The following is a 15,166-nucleotide window of genomic DNA, read 5'->3' as shown; positions in this document are numbered from 1 at the left end:
ACAAACATTCCTCTACACATCTTGTGCATTTACCTGTCAGAGCGCTGCAATAAAGCTGCTCACACATGGGCAACATGCCAAGATTTTGAATTCTAAAGACCTAAAGGCCTGTTGTCTGTGGAAGTCTTAACACTGCATTAAGAAGTGTGTGGCTCCATTTCTTTGCTGAAGGAAAAACCTTTTCCCATCATTTCATTATAAACAAATAACTAATGCTTATATAAATAGTATACTGTTGTATACTGTATATATGCACACACCTCTGATCCTGATGTTTTAGAGCAGGGGTCTCAAACTCAATTTACCTGGGGGCCGCTGGAGGCAGAGTCTGGGTGAGGCTGGGCCGCATCAGGTATTCCACAAGAAAAGCTTTGTTAAAAAAATTCCAATCTTCTCAAATGTCTTTATTTTTTAACACAAAATAAGATTTAAACGTCTTTATTAACAGTTCTTTAACCTCAATGGGTTCTTCTGAATATGAATTGTCCTGACCATGAATGGAACATTGAAGAACATGAACTGTCACTGTTGTGTTTAGCCGACGCACGGAGAACGTCTCGATGCACGGAGAACGTCATTTCCGCTTCTTTTTCCTGTGACAGCAGCACGGCGGTCGGCGGATAATAGCCCGGTAGCAGTCTCCTTTGTTTTTGTGCTCGATGTTCATGTCTTTCATGATGACATGAACACCATGGCATTTGTAGATGGTAGAAAGTACCGGGATAGCGAGCGCAAAAAGGCGACTGCTCCCGGAGTGTTATCCGCCGTGCTGTTGTTACAGGAAAAAGAAGCGGAAATGACACCGTGCTGTTGTTGTTGTTGTTGTAAACGTAGTCATAGAAACAAAAAAAACAAATGACATCATATAGAAATATATGTAGTGTTCATCGTGTGAGGCAATGCAAATAGCGCGATGCAAATAAAAAATAATGACCCTCAAATAACGGTGCGACCCTATAATTGGTCCGGGTTACCGGGGACTGTTATCGCCGACGGACAGGTGTCGCTATGTGACTGCAGACTACATTAGGCTACATTGAGTTCCTTACTTTTCTTTTATCCCGCCGCGTACGCATCACTTTGATTTATTTTGTCAGAGAGAGACATATATACGTATAATGTCCCGCTGGGCAGCAACTTAAAAAACTTTTTTTTGGAAGTGTTGTGAACGCAGCGCGCTGGGACGAATGTCCGCGTGTGCCCAATAGAAACGAGGCAGCCAGCCAGGCACGGAAGAAAACTCTCCATGGCAACGCTGCTGTAACTTTCACTCATTGAGAAATGTTTCTCTGCTTGCATCAAGCCCGGTCGATGTCCCACCCCCGAGAGCCATATACCCAACCGTGATTGGTAGGTTCGTTCAGCTCCGCACACAATACTGTAAAGTGCCATCCATATAAAACTCGCGGGCCGCACTAACATTAAACTTTCATATTAAGGTGGGGGCCACAAAATATCGTCTCGCGGGCCGCAATTGGCCCGCGGGCCGCGAGCTTGAGACCCATGTTTTAGAGTGTGCAGGTTTCCTACCACCTACCCTACACTATTGAAAGCGAGTTTTCTGGCAAAGAAAATGCTGCTTTGCTGTCAAATGCTTATCTTTCCCACTTCCCATGAGTGTTGCATTCTAGTCTGACCTTTTCACATCTGAGCTGAAGATCAGCTCTAAGTCCTTCTGGATGCCATTCCCCTTCGAGCTATGGTGAAGAACAATTTGCTCTGGTTCTAGCTGATCTATGTGTGAAGAATGCTAGGATTGTGCTGTGCAGAACATTCATTCTCAAACTGCACATAAACTGTCTGCTGTGCCTGCCAGCAGAGAGAGAGCTAATGATTTTTTACATCATTAAGATTGTTCCAGTGCTTTAGGGGTCATTGTGTGACCAGTCAGCCTTGCATTATCACGCTAACAAGTGCTAGCCCATGACAAATTCAATAGTGGTTGGAGTTTTAGCTATTTTTTTTCAACAGTGGAATGTGTGAAAGTCTTTTTTTCAGGTTGTTTTGTGTCTGGATGAGTTTGACAGAGATCAAGTGGTCCTGCCTGACTCAGTCCAAATGGACCTATTTCCAGGAAAGGCCTCTAAACTTGGTTCCAGTCAAAAATAATTACACCACCATGAAAACATTTGGAGGCCGTCAAGGTCATCCAACATAGCTATTGTGGACACTTGGACAAACCTAAACCACTGTGTAAACACTGCAGTTAGTGTAGCCAAGATTCCCACATAACACAGAACATTCTTAAGTCCAGTTTTGGCCCATTAGCTTTATTTAACAAGTTGTATTCCACATGGTTAATGTATGGTTCAATATCACCAACATGTAAAAAGACTGCTTTTGCAATAGTTAATCATTTTTTCTGCACTCAACCACCAACACTATTAAAGTTCAGGTGACTCAGCTTCCCATAGTGCCCTGTTTTGCCCAGCAACCGTGGGCATAGCTGGGAGTTGTGGTTCTCCAGTCATTACTTATAAGTGGTAAAAGCCCACACTACTGCTGTGCATCAGGCAGGAAAAGTGCATGACATCAGAGATGGTGGCCTACATTGAACAATGGGAGTGGTGGCCTGGATTCTGAAATGAGCTACTGTGGCGGATGGTGCTGTGCGCTGTCTGGTGGTATGTCATTGCGGTTTTGGTAAGAGAATTGGCTCTTTGGAGGAAAGGAGGAAAGCAGAGACCACAGACTTAATAGCTCTGACATGCTCTCTAAGCATTCTCATCTTTGTCTTGACAACTCCCCGGCTTTCCACTGCTTTGTCAGTGTGCATTTTCCCAGTCTGTCTGTTGCCCTTTGCCTCTCCAGTTACCTTCTGCCTTTGTTTGTTGCCTGTGTGTTGTCTGCCTACCTGCCTGCCGATCTAGAAGTATAAGTCTCCCAGTCTGTCTGTTGTCTTGCTGTCTGTTTGCCATGTCTTTTATGTGTTTGCCAGTCTGTCAGTCTCAAAGCCTGGCTGTCAGTTAGCCCCTCTGCCTACACGTCTGTCTGTCTGTTGTCAAGACATTTTTGTGACTCACAGTGACTAAGAGAGGCCTGAAGTGTTAGCCTGTCCTGACCTGACTTCAAAATAGACAGCTTGGCACGCACACCATGCACACATAACACCGTCAAAACAGGGCTTTCCTTGTACAGCATTAGTTCCCATGTCAACCCCTCTTTCAGAACAGGCTTTTAATATGATTCACTAATAGGTTATGAGAATCCTAGATGCTTGAGAACACTGAAGCCCTTAGCCGTCATCTTAATACATTTGATTGTTTGTCAGGCATCGGGAAAACATAATGGATTACACAGCTCTGTCTTTTGACTCACCGTTTGATTAGAGCTTGGTTGTTGCCGCTTTGTTGATTGATCAGACCTCTGCTAGATTGTTTGTTTCATGAAAATGCTTTAAGGCATAGAAGCAATCTCTCTGAGTTCTCTGGAGTTGATGCGGCCTGAGATTAAGTTGTGCAATTTAATTCCCATCAAACAGATAATGCTACGCAATGACAGACAGTGATACTATTTATCTTGATTTATATCAAATGTAGACAAATGATATAAAAAGGTAGAGATAAGAGAACTTCCCTCTAGGTAAAGATTGTTGTCTGGCCCCAGCCATAAATAAAACATGCCAGTGTGTGTGGATCTGGGCAAGTGGGGATCTGCTCTTTGGAAGCCCAGATTCCCTGGCCAGATTCCCAGCCGGAGGCAATGGGAGGGAGTGAGAGATGAGTGAACTAAGGGAAGGAGTGAGAGACTTGTCTATACTTTGATCTGATGACTGAGACAGAGAGGGCTGGCCGTACACACTTTCTCCAAGCACTAATCTATAATCAGATCACCCAACTTTTAATACCTATCTGATTCATTATTGAGGATTAAGGAAAAGGAAATCTGACATGGGATCAGCGGTTGGCAACCGTTCTATCTGGTTTGAAAAGGGTGCGGCGGGAGTGGCGTGGGGTGTATGCTTGTGAGTCAAAGGGTGATGATTGATGGCTCCTTGGGAAGATTTTTTTTGCACTATGGCAGGAGAGAGAAAAGAGCTGGATTAAATAATGGCATTGCATTCTAGACTTCCATCATACGCACCATTTGTGTTCTCTTAAAAATGGATTTCTATTCATTTCTATTCAAAGAATGCGAGTCAGAGAACAGATTGTTCGTTCCCCCTAGGGTGTTGGAGCTGGAACCATCACTCTGAGCTGACAGCATGTGCATGCAGGAGGCCTAAGTGTTATTCTGAGCAAGCCATGTTACCACTTTATAAAGGAGTGAGTGTTGCAGCGACAGAGTACATCTCTCACTCAATATTTTGTTAGATGTATGAGATTCAGAGATTTGAATGTGTTTGGTTGCTCAAAATGCACAGCATATCACATGCAGTTCATCCATTTCCAAGAGCTCACAGCGTGAGGATGAGGCTGAGAGGAAAGACGGGAGGAGAGCATGAAAGAGCAAAAGGTCTTGACAGGTAACAGCTGTGCCTGCACCTCTCTGACAATCACCCGGTCACCACTCACTCGCCCGCTGTCTTTCTTCCTCCCTGTTTTTGTTTGTTCCCCGTCTTCCTCATTTTGTCTTTTGTTTGATCCGTCAAAACCTTTTCACCTCTTTTCTCGCTTTTTCTTTCAAACTTTTATGTGCCCAACTGCCCATTTTCCTCTTGTCTATGTCTCTCTCGTTTTTTTTTCCTTGTCCACGTCTCTCTCTCGGTCCTGGGTGAAGGTGTAAGTGGAAACCTAGGCCTTGTTGCTTTGACGGGCCCTGACAACAACAGGTCTGCTCCGTCTCCTCACCTGTCTGTCAGCCTCTCCACCTCTGAGAGCGCACAGCAGAGGGGAGCTGGCTTGTTTGTTTGCTCTCTCGCCGCAAGGAGACAGCCGCGCCGCAGATGGAAACTTGCAGGTGTATGAAGGAGTCAAGCCATGTGCTCACACACACACACACACACACACACACACACACACGTACACATATACAGTACATGCACATGGGCAGAAACGGGTGCACATTAGCTCTCTCTTTCTCGGTCTGACTCGTCTCTTTTAACCCCTTCCTCCCTGATCTTTTGAAACTGTTTTTTCATCAAGCTTAGTTCCTAGACTGTATTGCGTGTGGCTGCAGAGGCGACAGACGTATTAGTCCTCCTCTTCACCACTACATCATGTGACAGGATGTTCTGTCTGAAGTGTCAACCCATGACACATCTTGTCAAAGACCACTGTTAGAAACCAGTGTTAAAAACACACTAACCAGGTACACCCTAACAACAGTACACACACACACACACACACACAGAAATGAGGTCAGGACTCTCTGTAGCCTGTGGCTGTCCTGTTTTTGAGATGGCCTAAGATATGGTGGAGACACGGTTCAGAGACACTTCAACAGGATAATTCTTTTTCCCCCCATGTCTTTCATTTTTTCCTCTCTCTCTCTCTCTCTCTCTGCCTCTCTTATTGTGCACACACACAGATTCAATAAGGCCAGTAAGTCAACACAGACAAACTCAAGTTAAGGCATGTCTGTAACCGGGGGGGTGGGGAGGAGTATAGGGTGTAACTAGGACAGTGTGCGTCTGTATGTGCTTGTGTGTTGTTCTAGACTGAGATCGGTCTGTGGAAATTGCATTCTCCTGCATTCCAGGTCAGTTCAATTTGATCTTGGACAATGCGGAAAGTGAAACGTGGTGGAATTGGTAGCGAACGCAGGTGCGGGAATAAACAAAAGTGCGGAGATGACACTGGAGAAGGCAGGACATGGCAGGGCAGGCTGGCAGGCGGGCTGGGTGGGAGCTGAAGCGCCACATCAGCCTATCTGACAGCGCTGTGTTTGTACCTGCTCAGGGAAGGGGACAGCCTGCTGCCACCGTTCAAAGCAGCTGGCTCACACACTCATTGGTTATTCATTGGGTGACATTGCCACTGGGATACGTGTGTGTGTGCATGTGTGTGAGTGTGTGTGTGTGTGAGAGAGAAGGACAGAGACAGAAAGAAAGAGACAGAGAGCAAATGTGCCTGTGTGCATTTGTGTGTGTGTGTGTGTGTGTGTGTGTATGTGTGTGTGTGTGTCTGAGTCACTCTGTGCCTGGCCTATCAGAGAAGGCAGTCATGCATGTTTCTGAGGGCTACAGCAACTTAATTACAAAACCTGTTGTAATCCATCATGTTCCTTATAATTCACAGCTCCTGTCGCTTGCTGATGCATCACCCTGTGTAGGACTCACGATCAGTCATTCAGATGTTTTGTGTGTGAGTGTGTGTATGTGTATGTGTGTGTGCACATGTGGGATATGTTTGGTGCTTTCATTTGCACCTGTAGGTGATAATAACCATAAGTAATGGCAAGCTGTTCTGTGCTGTCCTGTGCTTTTCTGTCCTGTGCTGCTCCCCGCTGTCCTCCTCCATTCCACTTGTGTCTGGTCCATTTGTTAACATTGGCTGGCCATTGTTTTGCCTGATAGCAGCCAGAGCTGTTTGTCTCTGGCCAAGTAATCTACTCCCCACTGCCCACATCATTACTTCATCACACTATCCACTTATCTAGCTATGTCCTTCCTCTATCCGATACTAATGCAGTTAATGCGTAGCCAGCCCAACCCTGCCCAGCCCAATAAACCACAATTCAGTACAGTCTGATTCAAGTCAAGAGTGTGAAAGAGCACCTGCGTAGAGAGGGATTAAACTGTGTGGGGTTCCACTAATAGGCATTTCATGGAATCTGTTGCTACTGTGGTGCCTGTGCATATAGCCTAAAGGATAGCTGGCCGGTCAGCCAGCCATCCAGGTAGCCAGATATAGCCTAGTGTAGGCTGGGAAAGAGGAGCACAGAAGATCAGCCTGCCCCAGTAGTAATGCGTTATTAATGTGTTGTGTGGCCGCCACCTCGTCTGGCTCGAGGAAGCTATTTATGTGACCCTCTGCTTGGCTCACATTACCACACTGATGAGCCGCTAGTGTCTAGGTTAAAGCCTGGGTGGGCCGCGGGTCGGTCGCTCCGTGTGTGTCGGAGATAGACAGAGACAAACACTATTTGACTGAAGCCTTGTCTGTAACGAGCATTTGTCTGGCCGGTATGTGACATGAGAAGGTTCAATGTGTGCAGTTGCTGGGTCAGACATGTCAACCTCTGCTGCCAGCTAGCCGCGTTGTTTTTCACCTGTTTAACCTTAATCCACTGTTCAAGCCTGCGTGTGGGTGTGTGTGCGCATGTGTGTGATTCCTAGTGTTCCACGGGTGTTTTCCTTGGCACTGTCGATAATCCACCCATCTGTGGACTCACACACACACACACACACACACTCACCAATGACCGGATTAGGCTGCTAATCCCTCAGCTCCCACAATGTGCATGCACACACACGCGCGCGCACACACACACAGACACAGCAGTTTGAAATAATGTCAATTACGCAATGGCAATCTGAGATTACCAGAAGCCATCAGCTATGTGTGTCAGCGTGTCAGTGTGGTTGGGTAGTCATGACATTTTGTCAAATGTGCCTCAGAACAAATGCATGTAGATTTACCAACTGAACATATGTAATCCATTCTAAACTCTTATATGCCTACCGCACCAAATACATAGTATCAGATGGATCAGATAGTGTGAGATGGAAACAAAATAAAATCAGAACTAGTCTAGACTAGTGGGCTTATGTAATGTATGGTACATTATTGAAACATTGTGAATTCCAAAAGTGATTCTCAACTTGGGGTTTGGGACCCCTAAGTAGATCCCACGATGGAGGTGGACCGCTATGATTTAAGGAATGTGGAAAAAATACATATTTCTTACACACTCACCCAACTGTATATGTACATACTGTAAGTAAAATCAGGGTGCAAATATGTAAATATGTAAATCAGGGTGTGTCCACCTTCACATTATGACATCAATTCTGACTCTGACTTAAGTCCATTTGTATGTTCCATTCCTTATGCACCAGAAACCCTGCAATATGTCAAACATTACCGTCGGTTTTATGATATCAAACAAGGAGTCTTCATACATACTAATAGATGCCAAGACATCAAATAGAATATGAATTGCTAAGACACAAAAATGTATGTGCTTGAGTTTTTAAGGGATCATCAAAGGAGATGGCACCAGTGGGGCACATGGAGGGTGCCAAGACATTATTTGGATCCGCAGAGTTTAACGGACGCCCATTGTGCCCGGTGTTTGCACATGAATGGGGCCTCGATCATTAAGCTGCGCCGCTTATTTATGAACAGCCGAAATCCATCCTGTGTTCCTCCAGGTATCATGTGCCCTTTTCATCCTGGCAACAGGAGCTCAATCAGCTGGATGGGGTGTCTGGGGATGTTGGCAGAATATCTCAGGCCTCTGTCTCCGGTTGCCTGGCACAGTTGTTAAAGTCGATGAGCAGACGCACAAAAAATATATTAGGCAGACCCTGACACGTAAAGGCACATGATCAAGGACAGTTTCCACTCTGTCGGTTTAGAGTCTCCGCTCCATCTGATTTGCTTGTCTTTGCAAACTCCACACAGAAGGGGCCAGGGTCAGGACTTGAACCCAGGTCCTCCCAGCACTGTCATCCTCACAACAAATGAATTATAGGTGCATGGCGTTTAAAGGCAATGCCTCAGCAGAAAAAACATGGAGAAAAGTCCATGGCTTGATTTTCCACCATACAAAGAAACCAGGGTTTTGAATAAACCCTTGCACAGCTGAGGGCACTCCCAAAATCCCCAGTTCACGCAGAGTCCAACTCTGAAAGTCTGAAAATTGCATATCTCAAGACCCGCATAACTTAACGCAGTCTGAATCGGTGGAACTAATGCAGCTTTGAGGCTTTCCCCAATATATAAAGAAGTCAAATAGGCTGAAATGGCTAAATAAAAACCATTGCTTGCAATTGCAGTGTATTATTCTGTGTGGAGGGCCAGTGTTTTTTGTTCTCTTTTTCTTTCGTTAAGAGCCATGAACCAGAAAGATTTATAACTACTGCACAATATAGACCACAATGCTATACTGACTAGCCACACAGTCATGGTGACATAACTGTACAAGAGCAGAATTTTGACTTATTCTGTTTTGCCCACCCACCCCCAGACAAATTATGGAGAGAATGTGGCTTTGAGTCACTCTTCATTTCCCATCGCCCCCTCCTCCCTCTGTGTTTCCCACATCCCTCCATCTCTAAAAGCCTCTGTCTGTCAGTCTCTCCCAGGGTTTATCACAGTGCACACGGCCTTATTCTGCCTTCCCAGATTGCTGTTTAATAGGAGCCTTCCTCCCTGGTGAACAGTGATAAGCTAATGGTTGGGGAATTGCTCCCCATTTAGCAGCCATGTCTGTCAAAGGAGAGGGGAAGGAAGCTTTGGATGGGCTATAATGGGGTTAAACGTGAACAGTGAGTGTATGTATACGAGTGTGCGAGTGTTCCCGTGTGTGTAATTGTAGGAGAAACCAGGTGATTGGCTTCTGCTACCTCTGTGCTGATTGGATCCACAGGTGGTTGATTAATTCAAAACACCTACTCTGTCAATTTGAATATATTTGAATAGATCAGTTGATTTTTTGCAGATCTTATTCACAGTTCTCTGTTTTGTTTTTACTCTGAGTGCCTACCGTGTAATCAGTTTAAACTCTGTAATCACCCTCCCTTGCAGGGCACGCAGTAATTATTAGGAGCACATTTTTTCCCGTCGACTTTGCTTTCTATCAAGTTTATTCAGACTGCGGGGACAATTCAGGAACAATAGAGGGAGGAAATAGTGAGGGCAGGCTGGAAATTGGTTAACGCGAGGGTAAAACTCAGACCTATAAGGAAAGGGGAGGGGGGGGGGGGGGGGGGGGGGTGTCTTGTGTTAATAAAGACATGGGTTTTTAACTGCTCCACTATCTCTAAGTACAGAAAATTGGATGTCTCAAGCATTAGCTTTCACTGCCCTTTGTGATGCGGCCACGAGATGCTCCTGTTGGAGCCTCACTAACACAGCCCTTCTTTAGATTGAGCTGTCCTTCTCTGCTGATTACTCTAGTGTCCTCTGGCTATGAGACTGAATGTGATGTGTGCGTGTGTGTGTTTGTGCGTGTGTGTCTGTGTGTGTGTGTGAAGGAGAGAGAGTCTGAGTGTCTAAGTGTAAAAGTAGGAGAGACATGTCTGGTTGTTAAGGATACATTTCCTCTACACTTAGATCAAAAGTGGCTGATTGTCTCTTACACGGATAGAATACACACACACACACACACACACATGCACACAAACTACACACGTTCATTCAGTATACTGAGTAAAATAGAAGAGACTGCTCTGTTTGTGAAATTGGCCAGAGAGTAACCAACTGGAAAAGTAATCCTCTGTTACAGGTGACCTTTTCTGCTGTAGATGTGTGTGGTGGAATGTGTGTGTGTGTCAGTATGTTTGTGGGTGTGTGTGTCCAACTTTTAGTTGCCGTGTGTGTATATACTATATATATATACATATATATATATATATATATAGCTTAAAATCATCACCCACATGTTGTTTATATATGGACACACTGGGTTGGCCCATTCTCTCTTGCTGCATCCGGCAAACCTCCTACCTCCCACTAGCAATGTGTGTGTGTGTGTGTGTGTCTAAGTGTGTATTCTTGTACTTTGCACAGATGTCCTTCAAATGGCAGGCAGCAAGCAGATTGCACTGGAAGAGATGGCCACAGGCCCATAATACACACACACACACACACACACACACACACGCGCGCTAAAACTGTGATGGCCACCGGCCCAGGCATTTAAATGGGCGTCCCAGCGGCTGACAGATTGCAGCTGACCCCTGATAGTACTGTATAGGCCTATTCGTCCATCAATCTTTCTCTCTCTTTCTCCGTTTCTCTCTCTTCTCTGCTTTTCTCACCCCTGTTTTCTCTCTCAGTCTCTCTTTCCTGCTCCCCTGCTTTCTGCTCTCTCCCTCATTTGTTCTCCTTCTCTTTTTTTTTCCTTTCACTCTCACACACAAACACACATCACACAGACTCCTATATAAGGGCCACTCTCCAGGCCCGAGCTCTCCCCGTTGTGTGTGTGTGTGTGTGTGTGTGTGTGTGTGTGTGTGTGTGTGCGTGCATTTTTGTGTACGTACATGCACATGCATTGACTCATATAGTGATAGGGATGCTCAATGTCACCTTCTTCTCCAGTCTAGGCTGTCTGTCCTCCACTTCAGTGTTTGAAGAAGAAAATGGCCTCTAATTGCTCTACTTCAGAGTTGGCCTGGATGAAGCACTTAAATGACAGTTACAGACTCTCAGTTGACACATAATCAGTGAAATGCACGTGTTTGCTCTTGCCATACACATACAGTATATGGACACACACACACACACACATGCACACATTGAATTATAAAATACAGTGGAGATCGCAGGTCAGCATAGGGTCCACAGTGATTAACATCAGGCCACAGCTACAGTAAATGAGGGCGAACGACTGCTTTTAACGGTTGAGCTGCTGCACATAGAAATCAATAGCTTTGACGACAAGCTATATCGATAGCCTATACGCTTGCCTTCAACTGAAGCTCCACCAGGTGCACCGTAAAGACAGTCTGAGAGATAGAAAATCATTAATCCTGTCCCTGTGTGGGTTTACTGCATATGTATGACTGTTTGTATGGACTATGTAATGCTCATTGTTGTGGACAGACACAGTCATTAAACATTATGTGTAGGCTGCCGTGCTTTGTTTGTGTATTAGATGCAATTTGAAAGGACAGACAGGGATATATTACCGTACATGTTATGTATGAGCAGCAGTAGATGTGTTGAATTTACTGTATTCTGCATTATTATTGCAGCGGCTGAGGCAGCCTCGGCTGAATCCTTCATAAAGTAAGACCTAACAGGTGTACAATATTGCAGCAAAATAATTCTAGTCTCAGTTGTTTTTCATATCATTGTGTCCTTTGACGGCTCATGTTGGCAGAGCAGTAATGCAGCAGTAATTCATTGGTGCATGCAGTAAAAAGTGGGACTTCAACAAGGGCTACATCTGAAGGTGCTTAGGGTGACATTGACGTTCGATTCTTTTTCTTTAAAAGTCTCACTGGCTGCAAGAGAAGTGTCGTGCGCTAGCCTTGAGATTTGCGCTTATGCTGCGGAATTTGCGTCATTATGTCATTGATAAGCAGTGTGTTCACAGGTCTGAATCAACATTTGTAAAATCGTTTGTACAAGTTTGTGACAAAGTCTCATATAGACCAAACGAAAGGACAGCTCAATTTAATTACAACAGAAAAACAAAGAAATCACAATTATGAGGTTTTAGGGCCTGTGTGTGTGTGTGTGTGTGTGTGTGTCTGTACATGTGTGCATACATAAATGTCAGAGAGCCCGTGTACAACACCAGGACAGCCTGAACAAGACCTTGCAAGAGGATCTCAGAAGGCCCTCCAGCAGGGAACAGAAGAAAGGGAAAGGAATGGCTCGTTAGGTGGGCATTACAGAGAGCTTGTTAGAGAGTGTTTGTCACTGTAGGGCCTTTGGATAAGATGGCAGGCTCAGTGAGAGTCAGTTAGGTCCCTCTTCCATGGAGGGAGTAATATGATCTGAATGGGAATGATACAGCCTGCACTCTATCTACTCTCTGTTTAACATAAAGTGACACCAGCAGCATACTAATACCAAGCAACGGTAAACATGTCGTCCCCCACAAATGATGCAGTCCTCCTCTGGGCCAGTTAATGACAAATATGTCACCTTGTTTTGACCTGTTTATGTAGCAGCCCCCCTTGGGCCAATCAGTGTCATTTTGAAAATGCTGCAACACAATGGTGAAAGGCATCATTCCCCCAAGTTTTGTCAAAATCCAGTCAGCGGTGTCTGATATATCGTGTGTGACGGACGAATGGGGGAACACACTAATGGATGGAGAGATAGAGACCAATCCACGTTCCTTGCCGATTTCATCATGTGGGAAAAAATTGTGTGTGCGTGTGTGTGTGTGTGTGCGCATGTTAGAGAGAGAGAGAGAGAGTGTCTGTGCTAGAAGACCAAACTAATAATCTAAAAGCTTAGCTGTTCCTTCTTCTGAAGAGGAGGAATGTCGTGATACAGTTTGGTATGCTCTACATTATTGTTTATCTGATCTTTGTGTGTGTGTGCGCGAGCATTTGTGTTTGCGTGTGTGCTTGTGTGTGTGCGTGTTTGTGGTTATAAGTAGGAGTATATGAGGATGTTCAGATGAATGCCACAAAACGAGGAAGAATCTATTCAATAAGACATTTTTGATTGCAATCCAAGGCTATTTAATCATATCTGCTGTCTTCACCTGCAAATGAATGTCACCCACATGAATTTCTCCCGCCTTAGGCCTGATAGCAATGAGGTGGATGATGTAACTTACATTTCACTATAATTTGTTCTGATTTCAGCTGCAGCTTGACTGTAATATTAACCAGTTTTGACTGCCCTTGTTGAAATTCCCTCATGTACTGTAGTTTTTGTGTGTGCCTGTATGTGTATACGGGTGTATGTTTGAGCTTGAGCTTGCAGGCGCATTCCACTTTTTTCCTGTTTTTTTTTTTTTAATCTGTGGGTGTGTGTGTGTGCACGTGTTTGAATGCGTGTGTCAGGAGCGCTCATTAAAGTTGTATGGGAGCCGATGCCCCCCCCCCCCCCCCCTCGCTCCACTGCTCCCAGCACCACAGACTTCTCCACATCCTGCCAGGCAATCAGGAGGTCGGACCCAGGCAGCCCAGCCTCCCCGCCTGCCAGCAAACCGGGTTCAAGGCTATAAAAACAGCCACTGCAACTAATACAGGCTGTCTCCTTTGTTCTCATGTTCGCTGCTGAGCATTATATCCACCGTGCCAGAACACAAGAAATCTTCATCTCGATTTTGTCTGCGTCATTTGACTGCGTGTCGACTGAATTGGTAGAACTTGTCGATGCTAACGTGTTTTTTGTCTTTTCCTCTCCCTTCCTCCATATCCCCATCCTGCTTTTCATCCTCCCTTCTTTCCCCTTTCCTAAATCCTTCTTTCCTCTTCCCGTCCCCTCTGCTCCGCTCTCCTCTCCTCCACCTCTCTTCCCCATTCTCTCTCCTCCTTCCTCTCCACCTGTCCTCCTGCCAGGAGAGCACCTGCGCATCTGTCCCCAGGGCTACACCTGTTGTGTCAGTGACATGGAGGACAACCTGGCCAGCCTGAGTCGCAGGGAGATGGAGGGACTGCTCAAAGACGCCGGACGAGGATTACAGGCCACGCTCGGTCGACAGTACAAGATCTTCGATGGTGAGTGTGTGTGTGTGTGTGTGTGTGAGACCGAGAAGAGAGAAAAAGAGAAACCCTGAATGTATGTGTGTGAGTGTTAGTTCTTCAACAGTAATCAACTGGACATGACTATCACACTGGATTATTTTGATGTGGAACCACATGTCCAGGCACACATTTCTAGCAGGGGATGTTTTTTTGTGACACACAGTGTGAGTAATGCATACAGCTGTCAATTTTGGTTCAATACATAATCTTGCCTGTTTCTCATGCCGCTTTTTCATTCGAGACATACCGTGCAAACACACAAACGCACATACAGACACACAAGGCCATACACACTCACACACCCACACACACAAAGTGAAAATATGACAAGATGCAAGTTAAAGCCCTTTTATCACACAGACTGTGCACGGATACAGAGCATTGATCTACTATTATGTATCAGTAGAAGAGGGTAGTAATGCCTTGCAGTAGTGTTGTCATTGAACCAATACAATTACCTAAATTTAAATATTAGCAATTAAATGGCACAAGGTTGCTTAAAATAATGACTGATGATTTTGATGATGTAAGCCTTTTCCCTGTCAAATAGCCATTGGTAGCTCTTTTCAAGGGGGTTAACAGAAACTATAAAAAGTGTTTCCAGGCATACAGTATTTTGCTGATGCGTAACTTTTGCTCTAGCAGCAGAACAGCACAGTTAACAAATTATAATCGTCATCTGAAGCATAACATTCTGTTAGAATGTAAGGCAATGCTGTAAATAAAAAAGTTTTACAGGGTTTATATTTATACTGAGTGTGAATTGTACGCAAGTTGACAAAATTAAATATGACAAGAAGTACAAAAATAAAGTACTGGTTCTCCAATCAGGTGCTGTGGTTCAGGCGGTGCAACTGTACAGTGGCATTATAGCCTTGGATCAAACCCTACCTA

At 45.0% G+C, this 15,166-nt stretch overlaps 1 protein-coding gene across 1 annotated transcript in view; it reads left to right on the top strand.

Moving 5' to 3' along the window:
• The window catches only part of gpc1b (glypican 1b), a 59,960-nt gene that overhangs the window by 22,848 nt on the left and 21,946 nt on the right, over positions 1-15,166 (top strand). The window contains exon 3 of the mRNA XM_078287490.1: positions 14,087-14,245. Coding sequence (XP_078143616.1) covers positions 14,087-14,245 — 159 coding nt within the window. The remainder of the gene's footprint in view (positions 1-14,086; positions 14,246-15,166) is intronic.

This window comes from Centroberyx gerrardi, chromosome 13 (genome assembly GCF_048128805.1).
Source record: "Centroberyx gerrardi isolate f3 chromosome 13, fCenGer3.hap1.cur.20231027, whole genome shotgun sequence".
NCBI lineage: Eukaryota > Metazoa > Chordata > Actinopteri > Beryciformes > Berycidae > Centroberyx > Centroberyx gerrardi.
This window is presented reverse-complemented; position numbering and strand designations above follow the sequence as displayed.